Raw genomic sequence first — 14094 nt, 5'->3', positions numbered from 1 at the left:
CCTGGTTCGGATGAAAATGCCGGTCAGAGAGAATCCTCCTCGCTCCCTGGGATCGTGGACCTCTTGCTAAAAAACGCTGGCCAACGGCGAATTCACGTAGTTGGTCTTTACTGTTTCACTAGAAACAGGCTGTCGCGACAGACTTTGCAGCGTGGGTTCACGAATCCAGGAAACGACGAGGTCACTCTGTTGGCTCGAAGGACCAAATAAATGTAAGGAGTAAATATTTAAACAAGACATTCTTCAGGCGAAATAAAGACACTCAAGACAGTTTAGATGGTAACAACGTGCGCACGCTGGGTGAGCGCTGCTGTCTCAGGCTCACAACCAGCGTATGCGGCAGTTCTTTATTTATAGCGTTTCAGAGTATGTGTGTGTGTGTGTGTGATCTCAGAGTGTGTGTGTGATTCTGAAGAATGGGCCCTCTTGGTATTTGGGAGTGTATAGATAAGAACGTCCTGCTCTCCCCTTCCTGGGAGTGAAACGGCTCGTAGAGAGCCAGGTACAGAGGAGATGTACTGGGTGAATCATATCTGAGAACACTATGCTTTTGTCTTTACTTCAGCTTCACTTCTAGTGAAGCAGTAAAATACGATTAAATGGAAAGAATAAATGGGTAAACAACTATTAACACTGAAATTAGAGATAAACTTTCAATAACATATGAATAGAAGTGGGAAATCTCTTAACAAATCATATCTGTTATTAACCTCTGTCTCTCTTACACAGCATGTCTTTTATCCTGTCTTCCTTCTCTCACCCCAACCGGTTGCAGCAGATGGCCCCGCCCCTCCCTGAGCATGGTTCTGCCGGAGGTTTCTTCCTGTTAAAAGGGAGTTTTTCCTTCCCACTGTCGCAAAAGTGCTTGCTCATAGGGGGTCATATGATTGTTGGGTTTTTCTCTGTATCTATGAAGCGCCTTGAGACGACTTTTGTTGTGATTTGGCGTTACATAAATAAAATTGAATTGAATTGAATTCTGGTGTCTACCATTACTGAAAGCTTTTTCCGCCAGCATTTTGAGTCCTTGGGTCAAGAGCGTCTCCAAGCTTGTCATTGGATGCAGCTTAAAGCGGCTAATGTTTTGTCTATTCCCTACCTTGGCTATATAGAGCTAGGTGTAGAGCTCTGTGGTAAGTTTATTCCACAGTGTAGTGTGTTGATCATTAAAGATCCCCCAGGTGCAGGACCTTCTACGGTTCCGGGTGTATTAGGGATGCATGTGATTCGGAAGTGTTACCACGAGCTTTTTGGGCAATATGGTGAAGCATTGTTTAGTTTGGGCTCTGTCACAGAGGCCCCTAAACCCCTTGTGCATGCGCATGTGGTGTAATGAAAATGGTGGCCGCCACCTGTTCTGAGCAATATTCAGGTGCCACCGTGTTATTTGAACCCAATGATGTTAATTTGCCTGCTGGACTTTTAGCGTCCCCTGCATTGGTTCGAGTGGTTAGAGGTACTGCATACATACCAGTTGTTAAAGTAGGGACCACGGCGGTTTTGCTTCATCCCAGGACAGTTATAGGGGCCCTGGAGGATGTTTACGTGGTCAGTTTGCCTGCTGGTGTGACAGAAATACCCCCTAACGTAGCAACAATGGCATCTCACACTGCCACTCCTACTGTGCAGGATCAGATGAAAGGAATTGATTTGTCTAAACTGTCAGCAGAGGAACAGGAACAGACGGCAAAAGCAAAGCAGCAGCACTTCAGTTAGCGTAGCGTTCTGTAAAACTAAGGCCCACACTTCCGAGTAAACAGCGTCATGAATCATGAGCAGAGTGGCTCATAGGAGGCTTCTACAGCTACGACCAGCCTCGATGGAGGCTTCAGAAGGGTAACCCGCAAATGATCTCTGCAACACCAAGGGAAGTCAGGTGACCAAAAAGGAGATCACAGGTAGCGATCCAGGAATGCTCAAATGGCCACTATTTATACTAGCGCCCCCCTAATACGCCAGGCCGAAAGTGGGTTGAACCGAGAAATAACATTAATCCTGCCACAGAAGTAAAACAAATAGCTGAACTCAAATGATTAAACATTTAAGTCCTGAAATTCTGGAAGCTCCAGGAAGACAAATCGAGACGTTAAACGCAAGGAACAAACGGAAAAAAAAATAGCTAAGAGAGAGAAACACTGTAAACAGTTATAGAGTTAGGCAACCAATGTAGTTATAATGCCAAGAGGAGACCAAATGTTGGTGACAAAAAAAGCAGGCAGAAAATAATTTTCTAGGTCAGAATAAATCAAATTACTCAATTAACATATTTTGTTTTACTCTTAAATTTCAGCTCTTTTCGGTCCTCTTACATCAATGACAAAGTGTTTATAGGTATCTGCAGGACCATAACTTCACTGTTAAGCTCTGTGTTTTTAGAGAGGAGTTTATAACTGTTTTTCTTTTCTCAAAAAAAAAGAGAAAAATTCACAGGGAAACGGCACTCCTCGCAATATGTGGTTACGGCACAATTTCCCTAAATTTGCGCTTCTCTTTTTCAGTCACAGTGCTTTTACAACATTCACACATATTTGTAACGCAAAGGTCGCACAACATGTGCGACAGGTAGTACCAAAAGGGTGGACCTGCCACTTGTAGCTGGTCCAACTGGTGGCACCACATGCACTGGCTCCATTAGGGTAATGAGATGTGGACAATAGTAGAAAATCAGGACCACAAGCGGAAACTGACTTAATGCTGTCAGAGGCAACTCTTTCAGCCGTTCATATATCTTCACGGGGTGTCAGATATCTGGAAAATCCATGATCCAATATCGCGTGTTGACAAAAGTTGTCTCACTGCATCAGATATTACTGGAGCAGTAAGGACAATACACTTGTAGCTCCTGTGGTTGCTGCTTGATGGTGAAGGGAACTGCAGTCTGGTGACACCTCCTGGCAGATCTGCACCGTGGAGAATGATTGTGGAGTTATTTGGCCTTTCTGTGGGACCCTATCTGCTTTACCAGCATCTCCGAGGATTTCAAACACAGATTTCTGTATCCCCAGCTCATAGTCTAACAACTGTGGGGATGTGGATATGTTGAGGGTATTGCTGGGATTTATTTTTACCTTTAAGGCTTATATCGCATAATTAGCATCACATATTTCTATTTTGTGTTTTATTCTAAACAGTGTATAGTTGTATAGTCTTGGATTCACTTGGATTCACTGGCAAACATAAACATTGAGAGGACACCCTCACAGCAATGTGGCCTCAGCCATAAATCTGCTCTTATTTAATGCACTCTTCCCCTGTCTTGCTAGACTGGAGCACAAGACGCATTTGTCACGGTAATGGCAGCGTTGCTTGCAAAAGGGTCATCTCCAAATAAGGAGATGCTTGGAAAATTATAGAAGAAATAAATTTTTCACCTTAGCAGACTCTTTATCACATATAGTAAAAAAGTGTTTACTGCCTTTTTGTGACAGCCTATTGTCCCTCAGCCAGTAAAAAGAGGTCCATGGCACCATGTAAAACTAATTTGAAATTCTAACCGTTTTGATAATAAATTGGGAAAAAGTATAATTGGAGCACATTTGTCTTCTCTCGTTAAAAGAACCTACAGTACAGTTATCTTTTGAACTCAGTTCTTATATCTTATGATAGCTTTAGCTAGCAGCAACCCACACTGAAGCTCAACATGGCCACTGTTTCCAGGCTGCTCAAGCATTACCAGTAGTGCCTGCGCACACATGCATGCAAGCCCCTTAAAGACTCGTGTAATTCATGTGGATGTTCGGGGCTTCCATCATTTCTGCTTTACATCTCACAGCCAACTGGTGTGGTTTTCCATAATGTTTATTTAGAGACGACATCACATCAGAATACAGTTGTCTTGAGTTAGTATTGTCATGATGGTACTAAGTGGGAGGCACGACACAGGAGTCACAGACAGGGTAATAAACTCAAAGAGCCACCTTTATTGCTGTAGGAAAAAAAGTACTCAAACAAAATACAACAATACTAAAAAAAAAAACCCAACAACAATAAAACACTAGAACTGGAAGTACAAAGGTGGAGCGCAGGGAAACGGCGCTAACGGGCGTTACACAAGAATGAGCAGAGGAGGACACAGGACTTAAATACACACATGATAACAATAGGAGGGAATGCCGCTGTAAGTAATACAGACTAACAGGATATGGAAGGCAAAAGTGAACACACCGAACACAGGCAGAATGCTAACCACTGGCTCAACAATGGTATATCGTCAAGTACAAAATGTGGTGAAGCCACTGTGGTGCATTTGTGGTGAGAAATGGTCCAGACGATGTACTCTAATAGTGGCTTTACTGCATGTAATGAAGAGGACTCCCTTACTACCACTTATATTATAGTTTCTATAGCACTTTAGGAGCACCTTTCACTTTATTAAAAGCACCTTATCTAGCACTTTATTCAGCATCGCACTTTAAGCCTAGCACAGGAAGAACATTTGCACACAAGTTGAATTTTCCATTGAGTATTTATTGTGTATTTTAAAATCAGTTGGTAGCCTTTGTTCTAGATCAGGGGTGGGCAATTCCAGGCCCCGAGGGCCGGTGTCCCTGCAGGTTTTAGATCTCACCTTGGGTCAACATACCTGAATCACATGATTAGTTCGTTACCAGGCCTCTGGAGAACATCAGGACATGTTGAGGAGATAATTTAGCCATTTAAATCAGCTGTGTTGGTTCAAGGACACATGTAAAACCTGCAGGGACACCGGCCCTCGGTGCCCACCCCTGTTCTAGATCCTGCTCCTCATCAATAAATGTGGTGGTTTTCTGTGAAGAAGACCGTTTGTGATTGAGAGCAAATAAGGTTTACCAGTAAGGATAACTAATGCTAGTGTGTGTGAAAGTCTTTGGTGCAAAGAAGTGACCGTAAGATGTTATTACTCACCTTTCTTTCCCGTGTTCACTCCAGGGTGTTTGGGCAAATGTTTTCCTGGGGGTCCAGACACATTTAAAGGTTCCAGGAGAGGCCATGGGTTAAAGGAGGATGGGAAATCTTTTCTGCTTGGGTTTTTTTGATGTTTTTACAATAAGGGGTATGGTTTAAGGATAAAGTGTAAAATATTTATTAATATGAAAATGTATTCATATATATTTTTATTAAAGTTGATGTATTATATAATGTGGTGGAAGGTTAGGATTTGAGAAATCACCTGTTAATAGAATAATGCTTTAATCTGTGACAGCTGAAAGTATTTAAGACTGTCAGTTGTTATTAGATGCAGTGGATTGTTTGTGAGCTGTATGGTAAATAAATACCCCGTGTTCAACTATACTTGTCTTGGCTGCCTCATAATAAATCCAGCCGCAAAAGGCTGCCCTATTACACTGCACATGGCACATGACAATACAGTTACAGGGGGATTTGGATTGTAAGTGTGGTCCTGTGATAAATGCTGCAATTCCACTGTAATTATATGAAATTTCAATTATTCTCTTTGAAATGGCATTTTAATTATATTTATGCACAAATACTTAACAGTAGGTACACTGGAATAAAGGGTTAGCAAGTCGGTTTCTTACAGAGAAAATACAAAAAAGGATTATAGAGACATAACTTTTAAGTAATGTGTAAATAAGTTCACAGAAAATAAGAAATATACATTATAATTTTTCTATATCTTAATAATTATAGGATACATTTAATTTTACACATACCTTTGGTCAAAATGATAAACTGATGAAATACAATAAAAAAACATTTTTGATGCAAAATAAAATAAGACAGGTTTCTTTTTCTCATCATGCAACAAAACAGACCCACATCAAGTTTTAAGACAACAGAAATCATTTAAAACTACTAAATTTTGTTGTTAAACAGCAACAGGTCTTTCAGATTGACCTAGAAGGCAATCTGTTCAGATGCTCTGATTCTCTTTGTGATCACATGATGACAATAATGCTTGGTCTGCAAGATTACATAGATGTTTGCACAGAACAGATAAATTCAACATTTGCGTGACTTTAACGTGACAAACTTTTCCTCAATTCGATCTTCAATGAACAGTTTCTTTTGTGATGCGTGCATAGATTTCTAACCTTTGGTGCATCGTGGCCTCTTATTAAATTCTGTTTATAGCTCTGCTATACGTCAGACACACATAGTTTCGATATAAACAACTCCTTCTGTGTTACTAGTTCCGCTTTTCTGTCTGGTTTCCTGTGTTTTATTAATATGCCTATGAAGCTCTACCCTAGCTTCCTGTTTTTTAACTTCTCCTTGCTGAAGTCTCTGTTGCCAAGGCGACCAGTCACCCTCTGACCTAGTTTTCCTCACAGACCTTACTACAAAGTACAAAAACCAATATAATCAGAAAATAAGCACAAAGAATATCTGTTTATTCCTTAACACTCTTAATCATGGGTTTAATTTCGGTTTCTAGTAAATGGCCATTACATTTATGAAACAACAATCAGGAGTTTCTGAAAAGACTATTTGATTAAAAATCAGAAAATGTAAGAAACTAATATCAACAATTCAGAGAAAGTCTTTCTACATGCTGGCTGCCAGCTTAAGATAGGCATGTTATTTCCCTTCCCTTCATTTCTCTTCTCTCCAGAGCATACCTCCACCTCTCCAGGTTCTCTTACACCTGATTCCTATTCCTACTATAGATTACAATGTCATCTGCAAACAAGATATTCAACAGAGACTCTTAACTGACCTCGAATGTCAGTCTGTCCATCGCTAATGAAAACAAAAAGGGGCTCAGAATTGATGTAATCCCATCCCCACCTTCAACCCATCTGTTACTCCTTCAGCCATCCGGGAGGGGCTCAGAGTCGCAGAGCCGCTGCTCCTCCACATCGAAAGGAGCCAGTTGAGGTGATTCAGGCATCTGACAAGGATGCCTCCTGAGTGAGGTGTTCTAGGCATGTCCCACTGGGAGGAGGCCCCGAGGCAGACTCAGAACACACTGGGGAGATTATATCTCTCGGCTGGCCTGGGAACACCATGGTGTTCCCCGCGATCCAACCCCGCGTTCCAGCCACGGATAAAGCGGAAGAAGATGGATGGATGATTGGGTGGATTAGTTTATGATTTATTAACCTATTCTTGAGTGCAAAAGCCTTTCCACACTGATCACAGCTGAATGGTTTAAATCCAGTGTGGATGAGCTGATGTTGTTTTAAACCGCTACTCCCAGTGAAAGTCTTTCCACACTGATCACAGCTGAATGGTTTAAATCCAGTGTGGATGAGCTGATGTTGTTTTAAACCGCTACTCCCAGTGAAAGTCTTTCCACACTGATCACAGCTGAATGGTTTAAATCCAGTGTGGATGAGCTGATGTTGTTTTAAACTGCTACTCCCGGTGAAAGTCTTTCCACACTGATCACAGCTGAATGGTTTAAATCCAGTGTGGATGAGCTGATGTTGTTTTAAGCTGCCACTCTGAGTAAAAGCCATTCCACACTGATCACAGCTGAATGGTTTAAGTCCAGTGTGGATGAGCTGATGTTGTTTTAAACCGCTACTCCAGGTGAAAGTCTTTCCACATTGATCACAGCTGAATGGTTTAAGTCCAGTGTGGATGAGCTGATGTTGTTTTAAACCGCTACTTCCAGTGAAAGTCTTTCCACACTGATCACAGCTGAATGGTTTAAATCCAGTGTGGATGAGCTGATGTCGTTTTAAACCGCTACTCCCAGTGAAAGTCTTTCCACACTGATCACAGCTGAATGATTTAAATCCAGTGTGGATGACCTGATGTTGTTTTAAACTGCTACTCCCAGTGAAAGTCTTTCCACACTGATCACAGCTGAATGATTTAAATCCAGTGTGGATGACCTGATGTTGTTTTAAACTGCTACTCCTAGTGAAAGTCTTTCCACACTGATCACAGCTAAATGGTTTAAATCCAGTGTGGATGAGCTGATGTTGTTTTAAACTGCTACTCCAGGTGAAAGTCTTTCCACACTGATCACAGCTGAATGATTTAAATCCAGTGTGGATGACCTGATGTCGTTTTAAACCGCTACTCCCAGTGAAAGTCTTTCCACACTGATCACAGCTAAATGGTTTAAATCCAGTGTGGATGAGCTGATGTTGTTTTAAACTGCTACTCCCAGTGAAAGTCTTTCCACACTGATCACAGCTGAATGATTTAAATCCAGTGTGGATGACCTGATGTCCTTTTAACTTATTTTTGGAAGTGAAAGACTTTCCACACTGATCACAGCTAAATGGTTTAAATCCAGCGTGGATGAGCTGATGTTGTTTTAAACTGCTACTCCAGGTGAAAGTCTTTCCACACTGATCACAGCTGAATGATTTAAATCCAGTGTGGATGAGCTGATGTCTTTTTAAATTATTTTTCGAAGTGAAAGTCTTTCCACACTGATCACAGCTGAATGGTTTAAATCCAGTGTGGATGACCTGATGATGTTTTAAACTGCTACTCCAGGTGAAAGCCTTTCCACACTGATCACAGCTGAATGGCTTAAATCCAGTGTGGATGAGCTGATGTTGTTTTAAGCTGCCACTCTGAGTAAAGGTCTTTCCACACTGATCGCATGTGAAGCTTTTGTCTCCACTGTCAATGCTCTGGCGTCTTCTGGGCTGCTTCATAGTGGTAAAAGTCTTTTCCATCCGGTTCACAACTGGTTCATCTGTACTTGCTGGAACTGGTTGGTTATTGTTTTGTTTGATGCTTTCCCTTCTTTTTCCTATAATGACAAAGAATCAAAACAGTGACATGTAGTTATAGAACGACAAAACCTGCAAAGTGTACAGATTACGATACACTCTTAAAACCTTAAATTCAGTTTCAGTTTAACATCGTTAAATGGTTAAAAAAACGTATATAGAGACACATTGTAGACACAAACAGAAGACATTAAACATATGAAAAGATATATGTGAATTATTTAGCAAAGAAAAAAGATAACTCTAAATATATCTTATATTTTAGACATCTAAAAGTAGCCACCCTTTCCTTTGTTGACAGCGCCGCAATCCCTTGGCCTTCTCTCAATGAGCTTCATGATGTAGTCGCCAAGCGCAGTCGCAAAAAACATCAATCGCTAACAAACAAACAAGTGGCTCACATGATGACCGCCCCAGGAAAGGAAGACCAAGAGTCACCTCTGCTGCTGACGATAAATTTATCTGAGTCACCAGCCTCAGAAATCACAGCACCTCTGGTTAAAGCCTAGAGAAATGCCACACAGAGTTCCAGTAGCAGACATATCTCTACATCACCTGTTGAGAGGAGACTTTGTGAATCAGCCATTTATGGTCAAATAGCTGCTAAGAAACCACTACTAAGGAAAAGCAACAATCAGAAGACATTTGTTTGGGCCAAGAAACACAGGGAATGGACATTAGACCAGTGAAAATCTGGTCTGATGAGTCAAAATTTGAGATGTTTGGTTCCACCCACTGTGTCGTTGAGCAAAGCAGAAAAGGTGAACGGTTCACACTGTGAAACATGGAGGAGGTGGGATGGTGTGGAGGTGCTTTGCTTGTGACATTGTTGGGGATTTATTCAAAATTGAATGCACGCTAAACCTGCATGGCTACTACAGCATCCCGCAGCAACATGCCGCCCCATCTGGTTTGTGTTTAGTTGCACCATCATTTATTTTTCAACAGGACAATGACCCCAAACACACCTCCAGGCTGTGTAAGGGCTAATTTGACCAAGGAGAATGATGGAGAGCTACACCAGACAGCCTGGACTCCACAGTAACCTGACCTAAACCTAAACCCAATCCAGATAGTTTGGGATCAAATGGACCAAAAGGGCTAGCAAGTGCTCAAGACTGTTGGAAAACCATTTCAGGTGACTACCTCGTGAAGCTCATCAAGGGATGCCAAGAGTGTGCAAGGCAGTAATCAAAACAAAGGGTGGCTAGTGAAGATATGTGTAGCTTATTTTAGAGTTTAGGAATGTGTTAGATAGGATGTAGAATTATTGTAGAGACACTGGCACTGCCCTGGATGCAATAAAGGCCTGAGTGTGTCATGAATTTAGGAGTAGATTTCTAGGAGGCCCTCCCCCACTTTGAACTGTGAAAGTAAGACAAAGAGAAGTTAATGTTGAGTGGAAATTTCCCAGGGGATACCTGGGTGGGGGTCTCAGTGTTTGTAACTGGATAACTTTGGTCTGAAAGGGAGATTACTTTTATGACCGGCAGGAAGTCACGTATACAGACACACACTAGGGGTGGACGATAGAAACGATATAAATTTGGCCAACAATAGAGATTTTGACTATACCGCTCTACCGCGATAGCGCATGTTGATGATGTCATCAAGCTGCGCCTGTTTTGGCATCGCATCGCAGCGGCTACAACCATTATCATCTGCAAATTATGCCAGACGACAGTCATAGCAAAGAGATGAAGCACTTTTGAAATATGGGGAAAGCCAAAAACAGCGCTTCCTCCACTTCCGTAACATTGATTCATTAATGTTGAATTCTCTCGCAGCTGTACTATTCCCATGTTGTTGCAGTACATTAATAACTAACCTCGTATTGTGGATGAATAATCTCGGTTGTGCTCCTGACTGAAGTTTGGCCCGTGTATAGCATCCTGCTATGCAACTGCATAGAATCCGTCACGTTAACTTTTATCGAGTTGGCGTTCATCCTCCAGCTTTACTGTGCTAATGTTATGCTAACGTAGCTGTGTCGCTAGCAATCATGTAGCACAAGATTATATACCAGGTAGTAGGGCTGGGCCATATTATACCATTCACGGTAATACCAGTATAATGTTGGGCAACGATAAGAAAATGAATTATCGCGATAGAATATGGGTAAAACACGCATGCGCAGTGCCTTTGTTTTCATATGCACATGGCGGAAAAAGCATGGCGGCGACAGAGAATGAGAAGGGCGAAAGCGCATCATTGAATGAAATGGATGAACCAGAATTGGTTTGTAAAAATGCTGCAACTTCAGTGGTGTGGAACTGGTTTGGCTTTCGTCCGTCAGATACACAACAAAGCACTATTTTTGGTAGAGCATGCAAGCGGGCCGTCGTTATTACCGTGTTTTTTGGAAAATACGGCACACTTAAAATCAATCCTTTGATTTTTCTGAAAATTGACAGTGCCCCTTATAATCCCGTGTGCCTTATGTATGAATTCTGGTTGTGTTTACTCACCTCGAAATGATTTTATGTGGTACACGACGCTCGAAAATCTGTCAAATGTTTTAGTACGACTTTGCTAAGCTACGAAGCCACACCGCTTGATGGATTGTCAGAGCATTACGGCTATCGTAGGCAAGAGCCTCGCGGAGTGATACGTACTGTGCTTCAACATAATATTACCGCATTGCGTGTGTATAACCTCTTTTTAAGTTTTGTGGATATTCTACATGGTTATGCTGAGGATATGTCGGCCAATTTCCACTGGAAATGCCTTTTGGTTAAACTGTCAGCAAGGAATTTGCACTGTTAAATTTTTATATAACTTTAATGCAAAAAACAGCTGCTTGTTTAAGTGAAAATACATTGATGGGTTGGGGTTTTTTTTGCATTAATAAAGCTGTGGAGTTGTAAAGTATTTTGTCTAGTGTCAGTTATATCGTTATTGCAAATTTTCAAATGTATATCGTGATAAATATTTTTGGTCATATCACCCTGCTCTACCAGGTAGTCCAACTTCAGTAACCCTGCAAACGCCACTGCTGTTTAGTTTTCTGTCTTCATTTATGTCGGAAGTGATAGCAGAGCTGTATGTTTTAATTAGTTTGAAAACTCTCTGTCAGAACATGGTATGTCATGTTTAGGTGGAAACTAGCGGGCTAACTTCCTGTTAACTTCTAACTCCGTTAAATTTAATAAATTCTTTTTTCATGGATGCCTGGATGTTAAACTTAATTGTTACACCTGGTAAAGCAGCAACGCTGATGATTTTATTAAAGATGAAAGAATTTAGACCGTTTTTAACTCTCAGAGTTTGTTTGACTTTGGAAGCTGAAGTGGACGGAGTTTTGGACCCAGATTACTCCACGAAGCTCCTCACTATGGCAGCCGTAGTGCTCTGACAATCCATCAAGCAGTGCGAAGTTGTACTAAAACATTTTTTAACAGATTTCTGCACGCCAAAATCGGTCTGAGGTCAGTAAGCACAACCAGAATTCATACATAAGGCACACTCGATTTTTGAGAAAATTAAAGGATTTTAAGTGTGCCTTATAATGTGGAAAATACGTTATACAGAAGAAAAGAATATATCGCGATATATATCGTTACCGCACGTGCTTCAAATTATACCGCGATATGGATTTTAGGCCATATCACCCAGCCCTAACACACACACACACACAGTGCTTTGACTGTTACGACGCACCCACACCTACATGCATACTCACTCACTCACGTGCACTTACACATACACACAGGTACACGCACACAGGCACTCACATGCTCGTGCATTCACACACAGACACAGAGTTTGCAGGACACCATGGGGGTTTTATGATGGGGTCGCTTCTACAAAACTATGTTTCACAGACAAAGGAGTGAAGATTTGCAGAGGGACACCGGCCTTGCACGTCTTCCCTTCTAGAAGATGCATGCTTAACTGAAGATGAATGAAGATGAATAAAGGTTTTGTGAAATGACTACTGAGTCCGGTGCCATCTCTGGATGCCCGAGGAATAAAAAAGAACCGGGGTGAAACTGATTTCATAACACTAGAATCTAGAATATAAGGCATGAGTTATTTTCATTTTTTTGTTTACTTCATATGTCTTCATTTATAGTTTTGATGCCTTCAGTGAGAATCTACAATGTAAACAGTCATGAAACGAAAGAAAAGGCAATAAATGAGAAGCTGTGTCCAAACATTTGACCAGTGCTGTACTAAGACAGAAAGACAAACAGTACACTTGGCTCAGCCTGGCTGCAGCGCTGAAAAGAAACCTGGGGTTGTTCCCAGTTTTTCTTACTTACTAAGATTTCATTACTTTCAAGAGGGCTTTTTCTTTTCCAGGTCAAAAGAAGATCTTCTACGTTGTGCAGAGGATGTAATACTATTAACAAAATAAGCTGTCAGCGATCATCAGAGGGAATAAAGTAACCGACAGAGAATAAACAGAAGGTACAAACGAAAACACAAATTAGCTAAGAGAGAAACCCTGTAGACAATTATGGAGTTAGGCAACCAATGCAGTTATAATTTACTCACTGTGGATCCCTCTCTGAGTAACCCGAATGAAAGATCCACCAGGGGAGAAGGAGGCAAGCGCGCCGATTTTATAACTGGACTAGGACTAGTAGAGACAGTGGGCTCACTGACCTCCTCTTTCCGGCATGTTACTCCCGTCAGTCAGCACAAGTACACGTTCTTTGTTTACAACGATCAACGAGAGCGTATATCTTTCCAAACACGCATCAGAAACAGAAACGCGATCTGCTGGAGACCAGAGGAGAAGCATTAAGGAAGCTCAGCACAGCCACACGATCTTTGCCTTAGACGGCTTAAAAAACTAAAGGTCCTCGTAGAAGATAAAACGTTTGATGACTGTAGTTATACTCTTACCTCCTTACGGCCAAGTTCTGCTTTTTACAAGCGCTGCTACTTCTTCTTGTTTAATGTCGATTGGCAACAGCGTTTCTGGTGCATTACCGCCACCACCTGCACAGGAGTGTTAATAGGGGACACTAACTTCCTGCGAATTCTTTCATCTTTACTGTTCTGCCATCTTCACTTGATTTTTTTAATTACTGTTTCAATTCTCCTTTAGTGAATAGTATCATTATATCAATTTGACTGCTTTTTGTAGCTTGTTTTGCATATTTGCGTTCCAGCTCTAAAATTTGAGGCTCCCCCATTGCCCCTCCCATCAAGATTGTCTTTTTTTTTTTTTTTTTCATTTTAATAAACGTGAACAGCAGAGAGAGGAAGACACCCTATAATGAGATGAAACAATATCTTGTAATTTTTCCTGCATATACAATTTTATGGTCATTCACACCATGCCACTAATAACCAGCTCGCAAAGTAAAACATAATAAAAACAAACCAACAAACACAAAACACCAGACATTATGATATAGACTTATAATTTGCATCATTTGTGTTTTCTAAATTCTATTTCACACATATTCAGGAAAAGTGAATGCAAGGGCCCTCA

General features: G+C 41.2%; 1 protein-coding gene across 8 annotated transcripts; it reads right to left on the bottom strand.

The window, feature by feature from the left end:
- Window positions 1-4635: 4635 nt before the first annotated feature.
- LOC120439335 (zinc finger protein 99-like) lies at window positions 4636-13639 on the bottom strand. 8 transcript variants are annotated; one of them, XM_039610228.1, is made up of 3 exons: window positions 13500-13638; window positions 13257-13373; window positions 4636-8665 (listed from the first exon to the last, which is right to left on the bottom strand). In XM_039610228.1, the coding sequence occupies exons 2-3, from the start codon at window positions 13270-13272 to the stop codon at window positions 6828-6830; spliced, it is 1854 nt and encodes a 617-aa protein (XP_039466162.1). In that variant the 5' UTR covers window positions 13273-13373; window positions 13500-13638; the 3' UTR covers window positions 4636-6827. The 8 variants fall into 8 exon arrangements, 7 of the variants coding, with proteins under 7 accessions (XP_039466162.1, XP_039466161.1, XP_039466165.1 ...); XM_039610227.1 differs by having other exon boundaries at window positions 13257-13370; XM_039610231.1 differs by having other exon boundaries at window positions 13146-13373; window positions 13500-13636.
- Between the last annotated feature and the right edge of the window lie 455 nt (window positions 13640-14094).

The sequence above is a fragment of the Oreochromis aureus genome, linkage group 3 (assembly GCF_013358895.1).
Source record: "Oreochromis aureus strain Israel breed Guangdong linkage group 3, ZZ_aureus, whole genome shotgun sequence".
Lineage (NCBI taxonomy): Eukaryota > Metazoa > Chordata > Actinopteri > Cichliformes > Cichlidae > Oreochromis > Oreochromis aureus.
Note: the sequence above shows the minus strand (reverse complement) of the source record. Positions and strands in the feature narration are given on the sequence as shown.

Bases quoted from the DNA above. Each gene is read 5' to 3' on its own strand.
- LOC120439335 (XM_039610226.1), bottom strand. From the start codon at position 13,395: ATGCTTCTCCTCTGGTCTCCAGCAGATCGCGTTTCTGTTTCTGATGCG. The intron at 8,666-13,256 runs GTCAGTGAGCCC...TTGTCATTATAG, and splicing joins TAACATGCCGGAAAGAGGAG to GAAAAAGAAGGGAAAGCATC.